Below are 24,151 nucleotides of genomic sequence, written 5' to 3'. Positions count from 1 at the left end.
CTATAATTTTACTCTGCACATTTGTTTTCCTTCCTGCTAAAGACTTCTTAATATTCCTTGGTGGCATATTCCTCCCCAAGTCTCACTCAGTCATTGTTGCTATAGCAGGGTGGTACCACTCCATTCTCCTGGGGCAGATGTGACATAGGCCAATCCAATCCCAGCATTGCAGCTTTCTGAGCCACAGGGATTGGTTCTGGGATCGTCATGTGACCTAAGCAAGGTCACTCAGTGAATAAGGCTCAAGCCCAGGATTTGGCTGAAATGACTGGGAAAGAGAAGTATTCTTTCTGCTGGACTTGACAGTATCAGGATGGAAGCCTGGAGTCATTATGGGTCACCATATGAGCGAGCTTGCCAGACTGAGGCCAACACAGAAGAAAGCTGAACTGAAGTGGGTACAATGATTCCTAAAGTCTTACCTGGAGCTGTGCCTCTGGAATTTTCATCTCCACAAGTCCATAAACCCTCCTTTGGGCTCAAACCAATCTCATTCGTGTTCTGATACTTGCAACTGATAGAGGATTCTTAAAGGGAAGGATTGGGTCTTTTCATCTTGGCTGCTTTCATGCTCAGCACACCATGGAACGCAATAGGCATTCAATTCATATTCACTGTATAGGTCTTTTTGACCCCATAGCCCACGCTCTGTCCAGCACCTTTGCATGCTTGCGTGCATAGGTCCCTGGGCATGCAGGAAAGAGCGTGTGTGTGCTGCTGGCCCTGAGAGCAGGTGACTGGCCCTTCTTTGGGTGAGGGTGTCTCACAGCAGTGTTTTAAGGGACAAAGACACAAGGGACCTTCAGCCAGAGCACATGAGGTCACATTAATGATTCAAAGGAAACCAACCTCTCCCTCCTCACACTGAGATGGAAATAAGTCTGAGAGAGAAGTGGACACTCCAATAGCCCTGGTGCTCCTGTGCAGCTGTCAGAGCAGGGAGAGACTGGTAAGGACTCTCTCTTTTCTTCCTGCAGCAGCCGGGCAGGAGTGGAAAGGCCTCTGGATTTGGAGTCAAGACATCAGGGTTCTGTTCTCAGCTCTGTCGTTGATCAGCTCTCTGACCCTGGACAAGTCATTTCCCCTCTCTGAACTTTCTTCTTCCATCTGTAAAATGGGGTTATTATAATACCTGTCCTATAGGTTGTAATGGGCAATAAAGGGGAACATACCTAGGAAAGTGCCCTGTCAGTGATGAGGGGAGGTGGCATCTCTTGCAGACTCCTTATTGTGTCCCTCACCCACCTTCCACCATGGCTGCTGCCTCTCCGTAAACCCCTCCTTTGTCTCTTACCTCTCTGTCATGGCCACCTGCTCCAGCATGGCAGAGCCTGTGTTGGCCTTCCAGTTTCCAGAGATGGAGGTTCTCCTGAATCAGAACAAATAACACAGTGAAGGCATTAGGGACATCGGTCACGGATCTGCTTTCCTTCTTTGCTTTGGCTGTTAGGAGGCTCTGATTCAAATATGTGGCTCATATTCTGACATGTATTCTTAGGAACACATCTTGTCCTCAGCTTTTTCATGTTGATTACTTTATTTCTTGGATCTTATGTGTCTTTGTCAAAGCCACCTTTGAAATCTAACATTTAAATTAGGAAAATGTCTACACCATCAGATGAAATCCCCCAAACCATGGCCTCAGTTTTTGAGAAGGAGAACTAGGGTAGTATAACCCCTGGTGATGCTGGAATTTTTTAAGAGTCCCCAAATGTAGGGAAAATGACCCATGGAGAGAAGTGATTGCTCTTCGATGATGAAGAGAAGAAGGCCTTGGGCCTCCTTACCCTCTCAGTTCCCATGACTTTTGTGCAACAACTGTCCTCCCTTTGGGTGCTCTAATGCCCACCGCTCTTTCCTATGTCAAGGCCCCCACACATCTCCTCTTTGCCCGATCCAGTCTTCATCTCTATCTTTGCTTTCCTAAGTCCTACTCATCCTTCAAGTCTCATCTGAAATGTGGTTTCTTGGCAGCCCACTTTCCCTAACAAGAGAAGACCCCCTTACACTATACCCTATACCAATGCCTCGTAATGCTCATCTCACCTGTAATGCCTGCATTATGTCTTGTCGTCCCTGAGGGCAGGCGACACGTTTCACTCATCTCCTGATGTCCAGTGGGACCTGGCATTGTAGGTGGGGCAAGGGACTGTGTATTCTGGGGGAGAATCCAGATAAACCATCTCCAATGGCAAATCCAGACTCAGCAAAGTGGCAGAGGTAAAGCTGTTTGTTTTACGGCCAAGGTGAGGCATGTGGTTGAGATTAAAGGGTGAACTGGGGAGAGGAACTGCTATAAAAACATGTCCTTCTAAAAGAGAAAATTAAATGTATCTGAGGCCAGCAGATTCTGAGACTAGACGGCGGCCACTAGGAGTCATAATTACTAAGGTTATCAGCCACATTGATAAGCTTTATGTCAGTTCAGTTTCATTTAGCAGCTCAGCTCAACTCCATTCAATCTGGTAAGCACTCAGTGGGTCACCGAATGTCATGAGAAATGGTCTGAGTGTGCAGAGGTGACCCCCTTTTCAGGCTGCTCACTACCTAGAAGGATAGACTAGCCTAAAACGAGAGTATAGGCATGGTAGGGTTATCAATATACATAAGGAGGGAAGCGCTCTGGGGAAGCAAAGAGGAAACCACAGCCACTTAATGTGATCCCAGAAGGTAGCCATCAAGATGAGTAGGGTTTGGTATAATGGGATCTATATGGTGGTAAGAGAAGGTAAGAAGAGACTTGAGTGAGACAGATGTGAATTTGAATCTTGTTTCCAGTATTTTCTAGCTGTATAACCATGGACTACAACTCTGAGTCTTTATTTTTTCGTTGGTAAAATGGGAATAATTAAAGTACCGTCCTTCTAGGGTATTGTGTAGGTTAAAGGAAATATTCCCATCAATCTCTTCATATAACAGGTGCTACTATTATTTTTCAGGAAGTGAAGACAAGAAAAGAAGGCATTCAAATGCCAGAAGCAGCAGGAACGCAGCCAGACTGCTCTCCTTCCAAGAAGATAATGATAGTGAGAGTTGATATTTAATGAGTGCTTTCTATGAGTGAGACATGGGTCTAAGGGCTTTATAAGCACTGGCTTATTTCAGCCTCACGAAACCTAATGACATGGGCATTATTATTATTATCATTCCCACTTAGTGGCAGAAGCCACCAAACCATATCTGAGAAACTCCATGCCCTTAACTATGACTGTCCGAGGCAGAGCCCATCTCAGGCTTGGGGAAAATAGTCAGTTGGCCCAAATGTGATGCAGCTGCTGGAATATTGGATGGAATGTAAACTGTGACAAAAGCATCTATCTATATCGCAAATGTATGACACTGACCCCCTTGCTGAAGAGGGTGGGGGTGAGGGAAAGGCGTCGACCTAGAGTAACCTTGGGAATGAGTGGAGACTGGATGACTAAATACGAAAGGAACTGTACTTAAGCTGGTAGTGTTAACGGTTCCGCATCTGTACACGTATACTGGGATTGAACAAATAAGGACATGGATGGGGGATGGTGGGGGCCAGGTTTTTCCCTGTTGGAGTGGGAAGTTATAGATAAACAATCTGGGAAGGCCAAAGTGAATTGTGCTACTAGATGAAAATCTGAGACATCAATAGGAACTCCATTTAGCTTTAGACATAGATGGATATTGTTATAGAAATAATTACAGATATGTGCGTATACGCGGGTTAAGATACACATATATCCTTCTTAGATCTGTTTGCTGAGAGGACCTGAAAACAATGACACCAAAGTAGCAACAAGCACAAAGGCCTGAGTGCAGGGCAGGAAATAGGGCAGAAAGGAGGCTGAATGGTCGGGGGTGGAGAGGACATTCTACAAGGTCTGACTCGAACCCCCTCCCTCTGATCTGGGCCAACCCAGGGTCCAGGAAATGCTATAACTAATGACAAATTGGAGCTGTCACGGAAGGAAAGCTCAGCATAAAGAATGCGGCGATGAGGTAATCCTTAAGAAGAGAAACTAGGACAAGGTGTCTCAATGTCAAGTGGAAACTCTGACAATGAGGAGAGGAGGGAAGTGATAGCATGATGGACGGCGGTGGCCTCAGGAATGCACTGGACTGCCTGCCACACTGGGATGTCCCCTCACTCACAGGGGGCAGAGGTGGCCATTACAATTCATGGTCACCCCGAGGGCATCTGAGAGCCGGGGCATGTGGGTGGAAGAGAGTGCGTGGCTGGCAGGACAGGACACAAGTATTCTTTGGGAACTGGCTCTATCCCTGTCCTGGGAATCTTTTCTTATAGGCCAACTGCCTGCATCTTCTCCAGTTTCCCAGGCAATGGCAGAGTGGTGTAGTTACCGCTGAGACTGTGTGGCTTGCAAAGCCCCAGGTGACCACCTGGCGCTTTGCAGAATAAGTTTGCTGAGCCTTGGTCGAGGCAGTGCAGAAGCAGCCCTACGTACTAATCCATATATGAACGTGTATGGCTGTGGTGGATACAACTTTATTTACAGAAACAGGTGGCAGCTGGGTTTGGCGTGTGGGCTGTGGTTGGCTGACCCTGACCTAGGGCACAAGCTCCACCTCACAGAAGCACATAGAGATTTCCAGCTGTCCAGAGCCAGACGTTGTAGCCCTCCAACACGCAGCCACGTACATAGTCAGTGCTCCATGCGTGCTTGGCAAGCAGGCACTGGTTGGCTCTCCGGGGTCTCATCATTTCAAGTGGAACCAACCACAACATTCCAAAGTGAGAGAGACGCCGTGGAGCACGTAAGGCCTCTCTAAAGACCTGCCCTCCCACCTGCTCAAGACCTCGTGCTCAGCCTCATAGCGGCAGCTCTGGCTGAGTCACCCTTTGCCCCAGCCACCCTGGGGTGAATGTGTGTTGGATTTTGTGTTATTCATTCCTTTGCCCGCAGTCACCACATCTCAATTTCCACTATTGCGTGGCACCTTGGTGGGACTCTCCATACGGGTTTTCTGCCTTTCTCTAACCAAAGCCTGTGACCCAAGTTGGACTAATCAGCACTGTTGCCATGAAAGCAGAATTTTTTTTTTTTTTAAAGGGAACAGGACTTTATTGGGGAACAGTGTGTCTTTCCAGGACTTTTTAATGGGGAATAGTAATGTGTTTTTCCCAGGACTCATCAGCTCCATCCAAGTCAAGTTGTCCTTTCAATCTTAGTTATGGAGGGCGCAGCTCAGCTTCAGGTCCAGTTGCCATTATTAGTTGCAGGGGGCACAGCCCACCATCCCTGCGGGAGTCAAACTGGCAACCTTGTGGCTGAAAGCCCGCACTCCAACCAACTGAGCCATCTGGCCACCTGGGAGCTGAGTGGCAGCTCATTGGCTTCATTCTAGTTGTGGAGGGCACAGCTCGCTGGCCCATATGGGAATCGAACCAGCAGCCCCGTTGCCCAGAGCTCGCGCTCTAACCAACTGAGCCACCCGTCCACCCTGAAAGCATAATCTTGAGTTAAGTCCTGAAAATGATTAGGGCAGACTCACTTCCTAGTCGTGGTGCCATGAAGATTGTCTGCTGCTTCTGGACCCCCAGATCCCTGGGGCTGCTCTGGATCCTCCTATTTTTTATATTGCTAATTTAGAACTTTGGTTTATTTGTTAGTTTGAGTTTCTGATCATCCAGGAGTTTCTAATAAATGTGCTTTAAAAAGCTCCATCAAATTAGTCAGATGTGATTTCTGCTGCTTGCAGCCAGAGAGATATGATATCATCTCCTATCTGGTCTTATTGGTTGCAGACAAACTCCTTTTGCAGCCCATGGCCCCAGAGCCATCTGTTATTAACATAGGCCAGATCATGCCACTTCTCTGCTTACGCGCGAACAGAAGAAAATGCACAATCTTTAGCACGGCATTAAGGCCCTCCTTGATCTGTCCCCAGGTTTCTCTTTCAGTCTTTTCTCCTATGATGTACATCCCGTATATCCTTGAAGTTCCCCCCAAACATGCCAGGTGTCTTTCTTCCTCTGGGGAGGCAGCCCTCGTTTGCCTAGACAGATTTCCACCCTGGGGTAAGCTGTGGTGAAACGTCAGCGCTCAGGCGTACAGACCAGAGAAGAAGGTCAGTAAAGGAGATGGAAAGGGAGCGTAGTGATGTGCTGAAGGGGGTCTCTGCCTGGGATGGGAGACACAGGGCCGGACAGGCGTCTCTAATCTCTCTTCTTCCCATGCTCGCCTCCCTCCCCGCCTCCCAGTCCCCTGCCCCCACCCAGGGACTCACATGTAAGCCTTGTAGTTGGATCCAATTTTCTGGATGCGGATGTCGTACTTGGAGTCGATGAAGGCCTCAGTGGTGGCGTAGGTTTTGGCCATAGCTACCATGCTGGTGATGTCCTGGTAATCAAGCTGGTTTTCTACTTTGATCTGTGCGGGTGGATGAGAAGGTGAGTGCCACCTGCCCAGCGTTCACCGAGCAGCTACCTGATGGCAGGACCCTGTGCTCCACACGCAGTGACTCTGAGAAGGTCCCCTGCCTAGCAGGGGTACGGACATAGGAAACAAGGCATCCCACTGCGTACCTGCTGAAGAGGAAGGGAGCTGCTACCTGGGCAGTGAAGGGAATCTTTGTAGAAGGGGTGAGCTCTGAACAGGGTTTGGGAGAAAGAGTGCGGTTTTCAGGTGGACTAGGCAGCGGAGACGCTCTGTGGAGAGAAGGGCAAAGCGCAGGCAGGAGGAGCCACGCCGGGTGGGTTCAGAGTGGCCAATGGGACCGAGGTGGGGACAGCTGAAGGGGGTCACCAGCGACCACAGAGCCTCAAGAGCTTGGCAAGGGGCTGGAATTCTAGCCCGAACGCTCTGGAAAGCCCCTGGGAGAAGGAGAGGAGCTTAAATCTGTGTTTTTGAAAAATCACTTAAGCAGTTGTACAGAGGTCTGAATGGAGGGGTGTGATCTGGGCTAGAGGGAGGCCAGTTAAAAGGAGTGTGTATGTGTGTGTGGTGTGTATGTGGAGGGCGTGTGCATGTGGGGTGTGTGTGTGTGAAGTTTGTGCGAGACGTGTGTGGTATGTGCAGTTTGTGATGTATATGGTGTGTTTGTGTATGTGTGATGTGTGATGTGTCTGTCACATGTGACACTTGTGTATGCAGGCAGTGTGTGTGTGTGTGTGTGTGTGAGTGTGTGAGTGTGCACACACTGGATGAGGCTAGCTCTGCTAGGCCAAAGGCCTGGTGGAGAAATTCACACTGTTTACTGGGTTGAGGCCAGGAACACAGGGTGGTGCCCTGGGGTCAGGGAGAGGTCCCAGGAGAGATTCCAAGGCCAAGTGCACGGGACAAAGCCAAGGTTCCGTGATAGTGATCTCAAGATATAACAGAGGCTGACTCCCTCCCCAGTCACCCTCACCTGGACAGCAGAGGGGTTCTGATGCTGGGCCAGAGGTGAGCAGAGCCCAGATCCCCTGGAGAGGGCAGGTGGGTCCTGGCAGCCAGTGTGGGAGGCGCTCCGGTCCCTACAACCTTTCCTTCTAGCCTTTTCCTGCCTCCTCTCGAGGCTCACCATTGTCCTGGCAACTCCGTCCCTCCATGGTGATGCCCGCCCACGAGTGCCCCACTTTCAGTATTTACAAAACATCTCCACAGCTCTCCTGTGGGACCAAAAACAGGACCGTGAGGCAGGCAGGGTGGGCATTATTACGGCCATTTAACAGAGTAATACGTCTTGCCTTGTCCAAGGCCATATAGCAGCTAAGCACAGAGCTGGCAATGAAATTCATGACTCCAAAAGCATGGCTGTTCTTTGAACCATTTCAGGGCATCTACAAGTGCATGGCTGCTGTTCCATCCTGGTGGATCGTAAACAAGACGGGGAGAGAGACTTAGCAAACCTCTCTCAGTAGTCCGCCTCTCAGCAATAACTCTGAGTCCCATTTTGCAGAGAAAATAAGGGTGACCTGGCAAGAGTTCCCTATTTTCCGCTCTTTTCCAAGCCCAGCAGCTTTCCCACTTCTTCCTCCCAGCATGCCTCCTCCCACTCACGGCTGAACCTACCCTTTGTTCTAGTTCTTTCAGGGCTGACTACTCATTGTCCCCTCCTCCTTCAGTAATTGGTCCCCTAACTTTATCTGGGCATCTGGTCTCTCAGGTAAAGATTACTTTGTCCCTGTCTCCCTTCCAGGTAGATGTAGCCAAGTCTCCAAGTCCGGTCAATGGAAATGTGAGCAGATGTGATGTGAGCAACCTCTGGGGGGTGCCCTTAAGATAAAGGGAATCTTCCTTTCTCTTTCCCTTCTTCTACCTGGCTGGGATGTGGACGTGATGGTGGGAGCTGAAGCAGCCATCTCGGACCACAGGACGGAAGACACACATTGATGATGGCTGAGTAGTAAGGTGGAAGGAACGTGGATTCCCAACGCCATGGAGTCCCCGATTGGCCCCTGACTATGTATGCTCAGATCCTGACACGAGACACAAGTAAACCTTAACCTTGTTTAGGCCACTGTGACTTTGTTTTCTGGTAAAGCAGCCAAACTATATTTTTGCTGGGTATTTTTAGTCTCGTGTTCTCTATTAATTCTTTACCCTTTGAATCAACATAGTCATGGATCCTTCATGCTCCTCAAATAATTTCTTCTTTCCAATGCCTCAGTGACTCACTGTTTTCTCTGTTGCTACAGCCTCATTTCCCACTCACTCCTAAATCTACTCTCTTCAGATTTCACTCCCCACCACTTCACTGAAATTGACTTGGCAAAGGTCACCTTTGACCTCCTCCTTGGTGAATCCAGTAGAGTTCTTTGACTCTCATCCTGCTCTGGGCATCTGAATTGGTGAACTTTTCGAAACTTGGTTTCCACACCACTATTCTTTTTTCCTTTTTCTGGCAACTTCTTTACAGTCTATATCGTCTTCATTTCCTCTAACTTCCCCTTCGATAATCACAGTGTTTCATGCTCTGCCAACATTTGGGTTCTGGTAGAGAAAGTCAGAGATCCCAGAAAGGAAGAATGGAGGTGAGCGCTCACAGTGACGGCTGGTCTGATTCAGTTTTCTCACTGCTGGCTCTGGAAAGGACCAGAACTCCTTCTGCATCGTGGTTCCCTACACAGCACAGTGCACAAGGCAGGCTGTCTCACACTTCCAGCTGTTCACGACATCTCTTCTCTTCTCCTCGAACCATGAAACACCCTGATCTGGGGCACAGAACCACCCATGTCCCTCCCTGGCATGTGTGTGTGGCCGTGGACCACATTATTCACGTCCAATGAGATGTGAGTAACAGTGGGGTCTGAACTACCAGGTCTGCCATTCAAGGGAAGGGTGGAGGGTCCTTTCCACTTCCTCCTTTCCTCTTCCTGCTGGCTCAAATGTGACCCTCTTCGACCTTGTGGCTGAAGAGCATCACCCCAGGAACAGATAATCAACAGGATGGAAGAAACCTGGATCCTTGAAACCAAGGAGATTCCACAGCAGCCTTGGGCTGCTTTTGCCCAGGCCATTAGGTGGGAGAGAAAATCCTCGCTTGGTTAAGCCACCTTAGGTCTTTGTTACAGCAGCTGAACTTTGTCCCGATTATTATAGGAGCCCTACGTAGGTATTTGTTGAATGCATCATTCCTGCATTCATTTATTCACAAGATAGAAAAAGAGAACAAAGAGAGAAAGTGTAAACGTCGGGGTTGAATTCGTTAATGAGTTAGCGGTCAGCCCAACTTCCCTTTGTGAACCTGTCTCTTATCGTCACCTGGGTGGTTTGGGGTGGGGGTGCTCGTCCTGTTCGTTCTGAGGATGTAACTCAGGATTCTCCTACGTGGGTTCTTCCAAAACCCCAGGAGAGGCTCTGGCCCAATATTCCTAGAGATATTATGTTTTTTTTCCTCATAGACGGCTTCCAGATTGTATGTCGGGGCACCATAAAAGCCAGCTCCATCTCTGGCTCCACCTATTTCTGTCTCTCATTAGACTGTGAGCTTCTTGAGGACAGAGAGTGTGTCTCCTTTCTAGCAGTAACACTGTTTCCTGGCACATTGCAGATGCCCCAAATGTATTTGCTGGATTGCATTTAAGAAGACGGGATAAAGATCCATGCTTCAAAAAAGGCAAAGAAAATATATCTCAGGGAAACCTATCTCTTATACGACGAATTTTTCTGAAAGTGCTCAGAGAGGATTCCACGCTGCCCAAGTTTACTTATATCACGAGCCCTTGAGAACCTGATGGAGGCAGGGATGCTGGAGAAGGGGCAGGTGTCCTGGAGTCAGGTGGGTGGGTGCTGGATGGGACCCTGGGCTGGTCCTCAGTCATAAAGGGCAGGTGGGGTGAGGGCTGGGTGTTGGGGACAAGCAGCCATATGGCTGCTGGCCTAGGGAGGGAATCTTGGCACTCTGCTTTATTTACGAGCTGGAACCCCCTCCAAGAGTTCACAGAGACAAGCTGAAGACAGCAAGCCCTAAATGAGCTGTGAGTCAAGGCTGCCCATTTGCTGCTCTGGGGACCTGTGAGGGGGTCGCTGTGAACTCCCTGACCTGGAAGACTCACCACATCCCCGCCTCCCTCCCCTCCTCTCCCTTCCCTGTCTCTCCTCTCCTCCTTCCCCCCTTTCTCTGCCTTCCTTGCCTTCTCTCCCTCTCATCTCTCCTCCCCCCATCCTTCTCCTGTCCCACACTCCACTACCTTCTCCCATCCCTTTCCTCTTTGAACGGCCTCCATCTCCTCTTTGCCTCTTTCCTTCCTTCTTCATTGTCCCTTGGCCACATCTTCCTTTCCTCTTCCTTCTCCAGTCGCTCCCTTTCACCTCCTCTCTTCTCTCCATACGCTTTCCTTGACTCCTTCTCAGCGTTGCCTTTCTCTTCCTTCTGCTTTCTGCTTCTTCCTCCCTCCCCTACCTCAGTCTCTCCTACCTCCTTCCCGTCACTCAACCCCGTGTTCAGTTTCTCCTATTTCTCCTCTCCTGCGTTTTGGACGACTTTACCTCCAGTGTGTGTGCATGCACGCGTGTGAGCACGTGTGCTCCATCCTGAGGGTAAGCGAGGAGGGAGAGGAGAAGCAGCGAGGGAGAGACGCTGGAGAGAGGAGTCAGGATACAATTCCGAATCTCAACGGGATTCACCTCAGAGGTCTCCTAGTCCACACTCCAGCCTGGGATGGGAAAGTCACCTCAGCAGAGGGGCCGCTATTTGACTGAACCCCTTCAATGACAGGGAGCTCACTACTGGGCAAGGTGACTCATTCCGTTTTAGGAATGTTGTATTGTATATTACACTAAGAGTGAATGAATAGTCCCAATTCCTGATCCCGGGGGGGTAAGTCTCAGCCCTTTGCCTTGTGTCTGTTCTTCATCCACTTGAAGAGGACCACCCAGGTATGCCTCTCACTCTCTTCTGTAACCCAACCTACCATGAGCTGGTTCCACCTAGAGATGCTCTCATCTGACAGTATCTGAAACTACGTGGTGCTCAGAACCACACACCGGACTCCAGGTGCAGTTTCACCAGCTGAGATTGGATGAGACTATCATCTCGCTCTGTTTGGAACACATCCGGCGTAATCCTGCCTCAGGGCCTTTGCACTTGCCGTCCCCTGCTGACATGGTTCACAGTCTCACTTTATTCTGGTCTGCCTGCTCCAGCACCACCTTCTCAGAGCTGTCTTCTCTGACCACCCTATGTGATGTCACTCCAGCTAGCACTCCTCATCCACCTTACCCTGCTTAATTTTTCTCCATAGCTCTTCCGCCACCCTTGATACCACAATTTACTTATTTGCTGTCTTTCTTCCCTGCCATTCCACTAGAATGTAAGTTCTGCAAGCGCACTGCTGTATTTCAAGTACCTGTAACAGCACTCGGGGAATACTAGGCGCTCAATACATTTGTTTAGTGATTGAATAAATATATTTAAGTATTACCGATATGGATTGAGTGCCCATTATATCCAAATAATTACTGAGTGTTTTTTCCAGATATGATACTGGAGGCTGGGGATACAACGGGGAACAAGAGAGTTATGATTTTTATCCCAATGGAGTTTTGAGCCTATTAATTATGTTGCTCCTATTAAAGCAACATAACACAGTGTTAGCCTTTCTAGGACCCATATGGGGCATGTTCTAAGCTCATGTCTCTAGGTCAGTTTTAAACACGAGATCCTGATAACCCACATCTCTCCCAGCTTGGACTTCAGTGGTTTTAATCCCAGAACAGGCTTTAATACAGGGTAAATGCAAAGCTCTCATGTTTTCATATATCCTTTCATCTTCCAATATTGATTCTGTCGCATAATTTGTGAGCTATCCCTCTCAGCTCTACGCCATTCATGATTTTGGTGCACCCTTCTTGTACCTAACTCCAGCTGTTTGACCTTATCTAAGTTACTTCTCTTAGTGTTAGTTTCCATATCTGTTAAATGCGATAATAACAACTGCCTCGCAACACGATTGTGATTTTTAAATGCAATTATAACGAGTATCAAAGCACCTCCCTAGCACAGCGTCTGACACCTAGTACAGGCTCAATAAAAGTTGGTTCTCTTTAGTTGGATAATCACTGAGACTCTTTGTTGACACTGAACTATCAACAAACACTTTTTAAATGCAGTTATTTACAAAATTATGCACCCAGCTACAAATCTAGCTCTTGTATAATTATCCTAATCAATGAGGAAAAGTCCTTCTTTTTTCGGTGAATTCCAGCTAATACATGCAGAAGGTGTAAGAGAATTAGAACATCATCTTTCTGCAACAATCATTCTAACGCCAGAACGGATCTAGACAATAGTGATCAACGCCAAGGCCTCCAGGAGTGGCCGATGGGGAACTTGTAACATGTGGATCAAGCAAACAACATCTGAGCACACAGATCTTAAATCTCAGAAGAGAGATGGTCAGGCATGAGCAGCATTACAGATACACAAGAAGCCCCCACTATCAAAGATAAAGTATTTTTGCCAAAACCCAGAATCTGGATTATATCAATTCTCCACATTCAGCTAACAGTGTATAAGAAATGCAGGTGGTAGAGAAACACCATGAAGCTCTCATCAGCCAAATTCAGAACGGAGGAAATTCTACAGGAAGATGACATTTGTTTTTCTTCCAACAAACACATGACAAGAAAAACAAAACAAAACAAAAACAAGCCGGAGGGAAGGGAATTGTTACAGATCAAAAGAGACTTACATCATATCAACTATGAAACATGAAGGCCTTGTTTGTCTACCATGAGAACAAATCAATTAAGAGGAGGCTATTGAACACAGACGATGTATTACATGATATTAAAGAATTACGACTCACTTTTTAGGTGTAATAAGGGCATTTGGTTATGTTTTAGAAATATTTACTGAAATATTTACAGATGAAATGATGTGTTATTTGGGATCTGCTGTAAAATAATCCCGTGATCAATAGACAAAGAAAGTAGATGAGCGATTGCCCGGAGCTGAGGGAAGAGGGGGAATAAAGTGACTGCTAATGGATGTGGGGTGATGATAACGTCTTGGAATTACAGAGTGGTGATGGTTCTACCTTGTGAATATACTAAAAAACCACCGAATTGTACACTCTAGAAGGGCAAATCTTATAATACAAAAATTAGATTTTACCTTAAAAAATGAAAAAGTATCGTATCTGGTGGTATTTGAGAGGAAGTGTGGAGGGGTATATAAAACAAAATTGACTATAACTGAATAATGGTTGCAGTGGGGCGCTTCGTACATAGGGATACAGTTTACCATTTTCTCTTCTTTTGTGTATGTTTGAAAAATTTTACCATAATTAAAGGTTTGAAAAAAAGCAGGACCAAAGGGGAAAGACAAATAAAGCTCAGGACATAAAATTGTGTTTAGAGATTAAAAGTGAACACAGTAATGTTTGTCTAGGGGTGTGAGCCCTTTTATGTGTCTGGGAAAGGAAACTTTGGGCAGTAACATGATTCAGCCTTCCTCAGAGGAAAAGCAACAAGGTACCTAAGAGAATGACAACCGTTCTTGGAATGAACATGAGTATGATGTTTGGGGCTCTTCCCAGGGAGGACACTGTGATGTGTAACAAATGTCATCAGTGCTCTCTGATGATTGGATATTCCTTGTAATATCCCTTAATGTAGGGCCATGTACTCATCATCTTAAAGCATGATTTCAAGAAAGTAGTTTGTAGGTGGCCAATAAAATGCAATCCAATGATCACTTTAATCCATTTTTATAGTTGTTTCTTTATTTGAAAATAAAAAAACAATACACAGAGGGTGCCAAAAAAATGTAGACACATTTTAAGAAAGGAAAACTGTATTACAATTGTAATACTCAATATATACCGATAACAAAAGATGAATACAAGTCACGTTTGACTTCTGCAATTACAGAAGGTGCTCAAAGTGGTTACCATCAGCGTCCAGACACTTCTGATTACAGCGAACTCCTGCTTGAGCAACGTGGACCAAAGTGTCCACTTGTCTACATTTTGTTGGCACCCCCGGTATACAACAAGGCCAAAAAATAGTCAACGATACAAAAAGGAAGCGTGGGAAAAAAATAAGTGTGTCTCTTCCTTTAAATCTTAACCTCCTTGATGATAAGATTATTTTGCATTCTTCTAGAAATATTCTATGAATATAATAATGTAAGAGGATGTAAGATGGGTGTCCTGTCTGTGATATTTAATTTTATGTGTCGACTTGGCTTAGCCACGATGCTCAGATATTTTGTCAAACATTATTCTGGATGTCTCTGGGGAGGGCATTTGGATGAGATTTCCATTTCAATTGGTGGGCTTTGAGTAAAGCAGGTGGCCCTCCAGAACCAAAGTGGGCCTCATCCAGTCAGTTGAAGGATTGAATAGAACAAGAGGCTGACCTCTCCTGAACAAGAGGGAATTCTGCAGCAGAGAGACATTGCACTTGAACTGCAGCATTCGCTCCTTCCTTCATCTTCAGCCTGCTAGCCTACTCTGCAGGTTTTGGCCTTGCCAGCCCCCATAATCGTGGGAGCCAGTTCCTTAAAACAGGTCTCTTTCTCTCTGTATGTACACTTTACATTGCTTCTGTTTTTCTGGACAACCTTGACGAATACATGGTCTCAGTTAGAGCTGAAGCAAACAGACAAAGATGCCGCGTCCCAAAGTGAGTTGTGACAGAGACCAGAGTGGCCAAGGACGGGTGGCCTCACTCACGTTGATATATCAAGGTTGGGTTGCTGGAGATTAAAGACTTTGAGATGAGGATTTCTTTGGAAAAAGTTGCAGCCACCTACTCCTCCTTGATACGTCTGATAAGAGCTTCAGTGGGACACTTAGTGAGACTGACAGGTGTTTGGTCTGCGAGGCGGGGCTGGTGCACTGGTGCTAAATCCCTGCCAGGCTCCCTGTAGCCGAGCAGCCTAGCCTTTGGGGTATCCAGGCTAAGAATGTGATTGCTTCCTGTGGACCACAGGTGGGATGTGAGGGAGAGAGACCCGCCTGGAGCCATTTAAAATCCCATGTGGAGACTTCCGGAAAAATGGCGGCGTGAGGTGAGCCTCTGTAAAGCTCCCCCGGAATTTACAAAGAATCGAACAACAAAAACTCCACAAAGGACTCCCTGCACAGCAGACAGGCAACATGAAGAGGCCCACTACCGACTGAAATCACCTACGGGTGGGAGATTCGCGCGAGTGGAGGGAGGAGGAGGAAAGGGAGAAGCGCGCGGAGACGGAGCCGCGCGGACGCAGGACGCAGACCTCGCTCAGTGCGCCGAGCTCGCTGCTTCCCGGAGCTACCACAGCTGCGGGAGAGGGAAGAACTCGGACTGCTAGGGCTCCGCCAGGGCCCCACAGGGCTGAGGGGACAGCATATAACACGGCTGAACCCAACGCTCACGGCAGAGACCTCGGAGAAAAGACTGAGGGAAGAAGGCTGAAAACGGTGGTTTAAGCCCGCACTGCTGAGCAGAGAACGGAGCCTTAGGCACTGAGACTAGACGCCCCCTCCCACCCCTCCCAGAGCTCGCCCCGCCCCCACCTGCCCGGTGCTAGAAGCGAAACAGTAGCAGTGTCAGATCAAAACAACAGAAAATTTGCTGTTTTGAGATCTGTGGACCGCAAACACAAATTCACAGCCCAACTAGTTCCAGCAAAGGGGAGAGACCTGTGGAAGCAGGACCGGCTGTGGTGGTGGTCGCCGCCATTGCTCTGGGCCACCTCTCACAACTCACCCCGCCCCTGACCCCACCTATCTGGGCGGATCCCTGCAGGAGTAAACAGAACTGCTGAAATATACGGGCTCTGAATCAGCAGCTGGAAGAGCTTTCGAACATCAAAAGCTCTCCGCATACCCACCGGGACACTGCGCCCTGTGACCTAGACGAACTATTAACAGAGGAGAAGCCCGTCTCCCAGGGAATCCCCCCTTTGCGTGAGAAGTTGGAATGGTGCAGAGAAAACATAGCATTACTGTGTGGGAGAAGAAAAATAAGTTGCAGTTGGAGAAATAATAAAACATTCTACCAACAAGTACTGGCAAACAAAAGAAAGACCGCTTTCTATCAACCTGTTGCAGAAGTCACTCCTGTAGATGTCTAGGAAGAGAAATAGTAAACCAGTAATCACCATGAATAACCAAGGCAACAAGATAGCTCAGAAAGAAAGTGAAAAATCTCCAGAGAAGGCACTTAAAGATACAGAAATATGTGACTTAAATGACAGAGAATTCAAGATTGCAGTTCTGAAAAAACTCAACGAGATACAAGAAAACACAGATAGGCAGTTAAAGGAACTCAGAAACTCAATCAAAGAACAGCATGAGCATTTTACGAAAGAGATTAAAATCTTAAAAAAGAACCAAATAGAATTTCTGGAGATTAAGAACTCAATAGAAGAAATTAAGAATGAAATAACCAGCTTAGGTAGTAGAGTTGACCAGATGGAGCAAAGAATCAGTGACATCGAAGATAGAAACCTGGAAATGACACAAATTGAAGAAGAAAGAGACTTGAGACTTAAAAGAAATGAAAGAACTCTACAAGAACTTTCTGACTCCATCAGAAAGAGCAATATAAGAATAATGGGCATACCAGAAGGAGAAGAAAGAGAGAAGGGAACAGAGAATATATTCAAACAAATTGTCGATGAGAACTTCCCAAATTTGTGGACAGAACTGGACCCTCGAATCCAAGAAGTAAACAGAACACCTAGTTACCTCAATCCCAACAGACCTTCTCCAAGGCACATTGTATTGAAGCTGTCTAAAATCAACGACAAAGAAAGAATCCTCAAGGCAGCCAGGGAAAAGAAGACGGTAACTTACAAAGGAAAGCCCATTAGATTATCATCAGATTTTTCAGCAGAAACTCTACAAGCCAGGAGGGAGTGGAACCAAATATTCAAACTATTGAAAGAGAGAAACCATGAGCCAAGAATAATATATCCAGCAAAGATATCCTTTAGATATGAAGGAGGAATAAAGACCTTTCCAGACATACAGAAGCTGAGGGAATTTTCTAATACACGACCTGCACTACAAGAAATACTAAAGGAGGCTATTCGACCACCATCAACAGGGACAATTTGTGGCAACCACAACTCAAAAAGGGGGAGAGTAAAGGCCTGAACCGGAATATGGGAATGGAGAAAGTAAGCGTGCTGAAGAAAATGGAATACTCTAAATATCAAACTTTCTTTTACATAAACTTAAGGGTAACCACTCAAAATAAATCCAGAATTGAAATATATACTGAAATAAAAAAAGAAACAGAGGGAAACATCATAGAATACCACCACACAGAAATAATAGACAACAACAAAAAGGCAAAGAAATAATGGAGACACAACCTTACCAGAAAACTAAGGATAGAATGACAGGAAATCCTCACATATCAATAATCACCCTAAATGTAAATGGACTGAACTCACCAATAAAAAGGCACAGAGTAGCAGATTGGATCAAAAAACTAAACCCAACCATATGCTGTCTCCAAGAGACACATCTCAGCTACAAGGACAAGCATAGACTCAAAGTGAAAGGGTGGAAATTGACACTCCAAGCAAATGGTACCCAGAGAAAATCAGGTGTAGCCATAATGATATCAGATGAAACAGACTTCAAGGTGAAAAAGATAACAAGAGACAAAGATGGACATTTCATAATGGTGAAGGGGACTGTACAACAAGAAGACATAACAGTCATCAATATTTATGCCCCCAATCAGGGAGCACCGAAATACACCAAGCAACTACTAACAGAACTAAAGGGAGAAATTGACCAAAACACAATTATACTAGGGGACTTAAATACATCATTGACAGCTATGGATAGATCATCCAAACAGAAAATAAATAACGAAATAGTAGCCCTAAATGACACATTAGATGAAATGGACATAATTGACATTTATAGAGCACTTCATCCTAAAACATCAGACTATACATTCTTTTCTAGTGTACATGGAACATTCTCAAGGATAGACCATATATTGGGACATAAAATCAGTCTCAACAAATTTAAGAAGATTGAAATCATACCAAGCATATTCTCTGATCACAAGGCTTTGAAATTGGATATCAACTGTAAAAAGAAAGCGGGAAAAACACACAAATACATGGAGATTAAATAACATACTTTTAAAGAAGGACTGGGTCAAAGAAGAAATTAGAGGAGAGATCAAAAGATACATAGAAACAAATGACAATGAAAATACATCCTACCAAAATTTTTGGGATGCAGCGAAAGCAGTTTTAAGAGGGAAATTTATCTCACTACAGGCCTATCTCAAGAAACAAGAAAACTCCCAAATAAATAACCTCATGTTACACCTTAAAGAACTAGAAAAAGAAGAACAAGTAAAACCCAAGGTCAGCAGAAGAAAGGAAATAACAAAAATTAGAGCAGAACTAAATGAAATAGAGAACAAAAAGACAATAGAAAAAATTAATATGACAAAGAGCTGGTTCTTTGAAAAGATTAACAAAATTGACAAACCCTTGGCTAGACTTACTAAGATAAAAAGAGAGAAGACACTGATTAACAAAATCAGAAACGTAAAAGGGGAAGTTATCACGGACACCACAGAAATACAAAGGATCATCCAAGAATACTATGAAGGACTATATGCCACCAAATTCAACAACCTAGAAGAAATGGACAAGTTCTTAGAAACATATAGCCTTCCAAGGCTGAACCATGAAGAACTGGAAAATCTAAACAGACCGATCACCAGTAACGAAATTGAATCAGTCATCCAAAACCTTCCCAAAAGCAAAAGTCCGGGACCAGATGGCTTCACTAGTGAATTCTACCAAACCTTCAAAGAGGATCTAATACCAATTCTGCACAAACTCTTCCAAAAAATTGAAGAAGAGACAGTACTCCCTAACTCATTCTATGAGGCCAACATTACCCTGATACCAAAACCTGGTAAGGATCACACAAAAAAAGAAAACTACAGACCAATATCTCTAATGAATGCCGATGCAAAAATCCTAAATAAAATTCTAGCAAATCGAATACAACAATGCATTAAAAAGATTATTCATCACGACCAAGTGGGGTTCATCCCCGGGGCACAAGGATGGTTCAACATACGCAAATCCATCAATGTGATACATCACATAAACAAAATAAAGGACAAAAATCATATGATTATATCAATTGATGCAGAAAAAGCATTTGACAAGATACAACATCCATTTATGATTAAAACACTTAATAAAATGGGTATAGAAGGAAAATACCTTAACATAATAAAGGCCATATATGACAAACCCTCTGCTAATCTCATAATTAATGGAGAAAAACTGAAGCCCTTTGCTCTACGTTCAGGAACACGACAGGGATGTCCCCTATCACCTCTGCTTTTCAACATAGTGTTGGAAGTCCTTGCCAGAGCAATCAGGCAAGAGAAAGAAATAAAAGGCATACAAATTGGGAATGAAGAAGTTAAATTATCACTCTTTGCAGATGACATGATGCTATATATAGAAAACCCTAAAGACTCCACCAAAAAGCTATTAGAAACAATCAACGAATACAGTAAAGTTGCCGGCTACAAAATCAACGCACAAAAGTCCATTGCCTTCCTATATACTAACAATGAAATCTCAGAAAAAGAAATACAAAAAACAATTCCTTTTGCAATTGCAGCAAAAAGAATAAAATACCTAGGAATAAACTTAACCAAGGATGTGAAAGACCTATATGCTGAAAACTATAAGACATTTTTGAAAGAAATTGAAGAAGACACAAAGAAATGGAAAGACATTCCGTGCTCATGGATTGGAAGAATCAACATAGTTAAAATGGCCATATTACCCAAAGCAATATACAGATTCAATGCAATCCCCATCAAAATCCCAATGGCATATTTTAAAGAAATAGAACAAAAAATCATCAGATTTGTTTGGAACCACAAAAGACCCCGAATAGCCAAAGCAATCTTAAGGAAAAAGAACAATAATGGAGGTATCACACTTCCTGACTTTGGCTTGTACTACAGGGCTACAATAATCAAAACAGCATGGTATTGGCAGAAAAACAGACACATAGACCAATGGAATAGAATTGAGAACCCAGAAATAAAACCACATAAATATGGACAGATAATTTTTGACAAAGAAGCTAAAAACATACAATGGAGCAAAGACAGCCTCTTCAATAAATGGTGCTGGGAGAATTGGATAGCCACGTGCAAAAGAATGAAACTGGACTGCTATTTGTCACCATGTACCAAAGTTAATTCAAAATGGATCAAAGACTTAAGCATAAGACCTGACACAATAAACTGCATAGAAGAAAACATAGGTACTAAACTTATGGACCTTGGGTTCAAAGAGCATTTTATGAACTTGACTCCAAAGGCAATGGAAGTAAAAGCTAAAATAAACAAATGGGACTATATGAAACTTAAAAGCTTCTGCACAGCAAAAGAAACCATTGACAAAATAAAGAGGCCACCAACTGAATGGGAGAAGATTTTTGCAAACAGTGCCTCCGATAAGGGGCTAGTATCCAGAATATACAAGGAACTCATGCAACTCAACAACAAAAAAACAAACAACCCAATTGAAAAATGGGCAGAGGACTTGAAGAGACATTTCTCCAAAGAGGACATACAAATGGCAAATAGACATATGAAAATATGCTCAACATCACTAATCATCAGAGAAATGCAAATCAAAACCACAATGAGATATCACCTCACCCCAGTCAGAATGGCTATCATCAACAAGACAAATAGCAACAAATGTTGGAGAGGCTGTGGAGAAAAAGGAACCCTCATACACTGTTGGTGGGAATGCAGACTGGTACAGCCGTTATGGAAGGCAGTGTGGAGGTTTCTCAAAGAATTACGAATAGAATTGCCATATGACCCAGCAATCCCTCTTCTGGGTATCTACCCAAAAAATCTGAAAACATTTAGAGATAAAGACACGTGTGCTCCAATGTTCATTGCAGCTTTGTTTACAGTGGCCAAGACATGGAAACAACCAAAATGTCCTTCGATAGATGAATGGATAAAGAAGTTGTGGTATATATACACAATGGAATACTATTCGGCTGTAAGAAAAGATGATATAGGAACATTTGTGACAACATGGATGGATCTTGAGAGAGTAATGCTGAGCAAAACAAGTCAGACAGAAAAAGCAGAGAACCATGTGATTTCACTGATATGTGGTATATAAACCAAAAACAACAAAAGAACAAGACAAACAAATGAGAAACAGAAACTCATAGACACAGACAATAGTTTAGTGGTTGCCAGAGGGTAAGGGGGGCGGGGGGTGGGGGGTGGGAGATGAGGGTAAGGGAGATCGAATATATGGTGATGGAAGGAGAACTGACTCTGGGTGATGAACACACAATGGGATTTATAGATGATGTAATACAGAATTGTACACCTGAAATCTATGTAATTTTACTAACAATTGTCACCCCAATAAATTTAATTAAAAAAAAATTAAAAAAAATCCCATGTGGAGGGAGCAGCAGCTAAGGAGAGAGGCTGCCACCTCCACTGCCACCACTTTGGTCCAAGCCACGATCATTCCTCATTGGACCACTGCAACAATCTCCTTTTAACATTCCTCTTGCTCAAGCCAAGCCTCAGATGGATTTCCTCACAATCTCTGGGCATGGGCCAAGGCAGCAGTATTTTTGGAAGCTCTCCAGGAAGTTGTGTGCAGCCCAAGTTGAAAAGCACAACTCTGTAATATCGCGTTGCTGGGCATCTCTCTTTTACACTCAGCCATACCTGGCCCTGCCTCAGTGCCTTGGTACTTACTATGCCTTCTGCTTGGAACAGTTTTCCTGAATACCTTCCCATGGCTGGTTGCTTCAGGTCTCAACCCAGATGACCCCTTAGTGGAGGCTCTTCCGACTATCTGATGGAAAGTAGCTACTCTTCCCTGCCCACTCAGGTAAGTCTCTAGTGAATTCCCTGGTTTATTATTATTACTTATTTTCTTACCATTTTGACGATCTGAAATTACTTATCTGCTAATGTGTGTATTGTCCCTTCTCCTCTAGTAAAATATAAGCCAATCATTCCAATGCAGGACGTCCTGTGTCTTGTTAGAGAGACAATATAAGAGTGTTTCGGAATGCAAGCTCAAATCCCAGCTCCATTACTTATTAGTTGTGTGACTTTGGGGAAGTTACTTAGACTCTCTGTGTCTCACTTTCCTTATCAGCAACATGTGGGTAACTTTTTGATGTAAAGTAGCTACTCCACATCAAATGTAGATAACTTGCTGGATTATTGTTAAACACTGGATTTGCTGTTGAACATTAAATGAGATACTACATGTAAATGGTTTAGAACAACGCTTGGCTCATCACAAACATTCGATAAATAGTAACTATGATTATTATCATTCCCTCTTATCCCCTTAACACCAGCATAGTGGCTGGCACACAGTCTCTACTCAATAAATATTTGCTGAGAGAATGAATGAAGGGGCCAACCAGGGTACTAGCTGAGAGAAGACAGTCTAGGCAGAGAGAAAAAGAGGTGCAATGGCCCTGGGGCTGATGCTGCGTGTTGAAAAGAGACTCACAAACATTAACAGAAAACTGAGCCTTAGCATCTTATGGATGCTGATGGTTACCATGGATTCATCCTCGAAGAGGGGCAATCCTATCTCCCCTTAGAGGCGAACACAGGAAAAGGGGCCCAGATCCTTCCCAGAAAATGGTTTGGAATTAATCCCAATACAAGAGACACATGAACAACTCAATGAAGTCCAATGCCCCCTTCCAATAGCCTAGGAAGCATTTCAGGCAAGAGTGACCGGCGGCTAACCCCGGCCAAATCCATCTCCGTCAAGTTCCCACAGAAGGCCCAGTTTGGAGCGTGCTCCTTTCTGGTGAGATGGCCCAGACAAAGTTGTTTTTTTCACAGGAAGATAACTACATGAGGCAATTTATTGAACTAGGTTATTTACGAACGAACTAACAGTTGGGAGGACATCTACGAAAACAAGTAAGCGTAGCTTTAGAACACTTGCTCTGTGGTCTCTCTTTCTGGCAAAAATTCTCTGTCAGGCCAGCTGGATGGATACTTGAGCCACTCCTAGTCCAAGATAATAAAACCATAACCTTGGCACAGAAATGGATGCTTGTTTTTCTGTTTTTATAACAGGAAAATGTGCATCCAGCTCATTACAAAGTGATATCTGCTCATTGAGAAACTAGCTAGATGGGGTGAAGAGGGACAAGCTCCATCTCTGTCTTCCCTCCCAGTAAATTTTTTACTAGTCTTGCAGCTCCTAAACTCTCCAGGCTCTTTAGTTCAGAATCATTTCCTGAGCTCAGCATCAAAAGCCTGAGGGAAGTCAATGGGTATTGCAAATATCCTAATGTAGAAGTTCCCAAACTTTCTGGGTTCAAGGCTCCCATGCCATGAATTATTTCACAACATTCCTAGGTCCAAAGAAATACTATGCACTTTCGTTTACTAAGTAGTTAGAGCTAACCGGCTTCATAAGTCTTTCTGTCCCAACAACTTGGTCGTTGTTTGAAAAAAACTACACATAATATTTTTATTTCATTTGAAATCATGACCATCACTTACGAATGGGGTGCGTGCACTTGTTGGGCACTACACATATTCCCAGACCCCAGACTCACATCGGATGTCATCACCCGCATTTCCTGTTCCACTCTGATTTTCGGATGGTACTTCTTTTGTAGCATAGCCACCACCAAGAACCCAGCTTTGCAAAGATGTGACACCACTGAAAGGAACATGTT

At 44.8% G+C, this 24,151-nt stretch overlaps 1 protein-coding gene across 1 annotated transcript in view; it reads right to left on the bottom strand.

Annotated features, from left to right (window-relative positions):
* SYN3 (synapsin III) overlaps window positions 1–24,151 on the bottom strand; it is a 409,774-nt gene that overhangs the window by 27,057 nt on the left and 358,566 nt on the right. Inside the window, exons 7-8 of the mRNA XM_019728421.3 lie at window positions 6,223–6,365; window positions 1,295–1,369 (exon numbers count right to left, since the gene is read on the bottom strand). Coding sequence (XP_019583980.2) covers window positions 1,295–1,369; window positions 6,223–6,365 — 218 coding nt within the window. The remainder of the gene's footprint in view (window positions 1–1,294; window positions 1,370–6,222; window positions 6,366–24,151) is intronic.

The sequence above is a fragment of the Rhinolophus sinicus genome, chromosome 1 (assembly GCF_057876585.1).
Source record: "Rhinolophus sinicus isolate RSI-liver-muscle chromosome 1, RSI-T2T, whole genome shotgun sequence".
NCBI lineage: Eukaryota > Metazoa > Chordata > Mammalia > Chiroptera > Rhinolophidae > Rhinolophus > Rhinolophus sinicus.
Note: the sequence above shows the minus strand (reverse complement) of the source record. Positions and strands in the feature narration are given on the sequence as shown.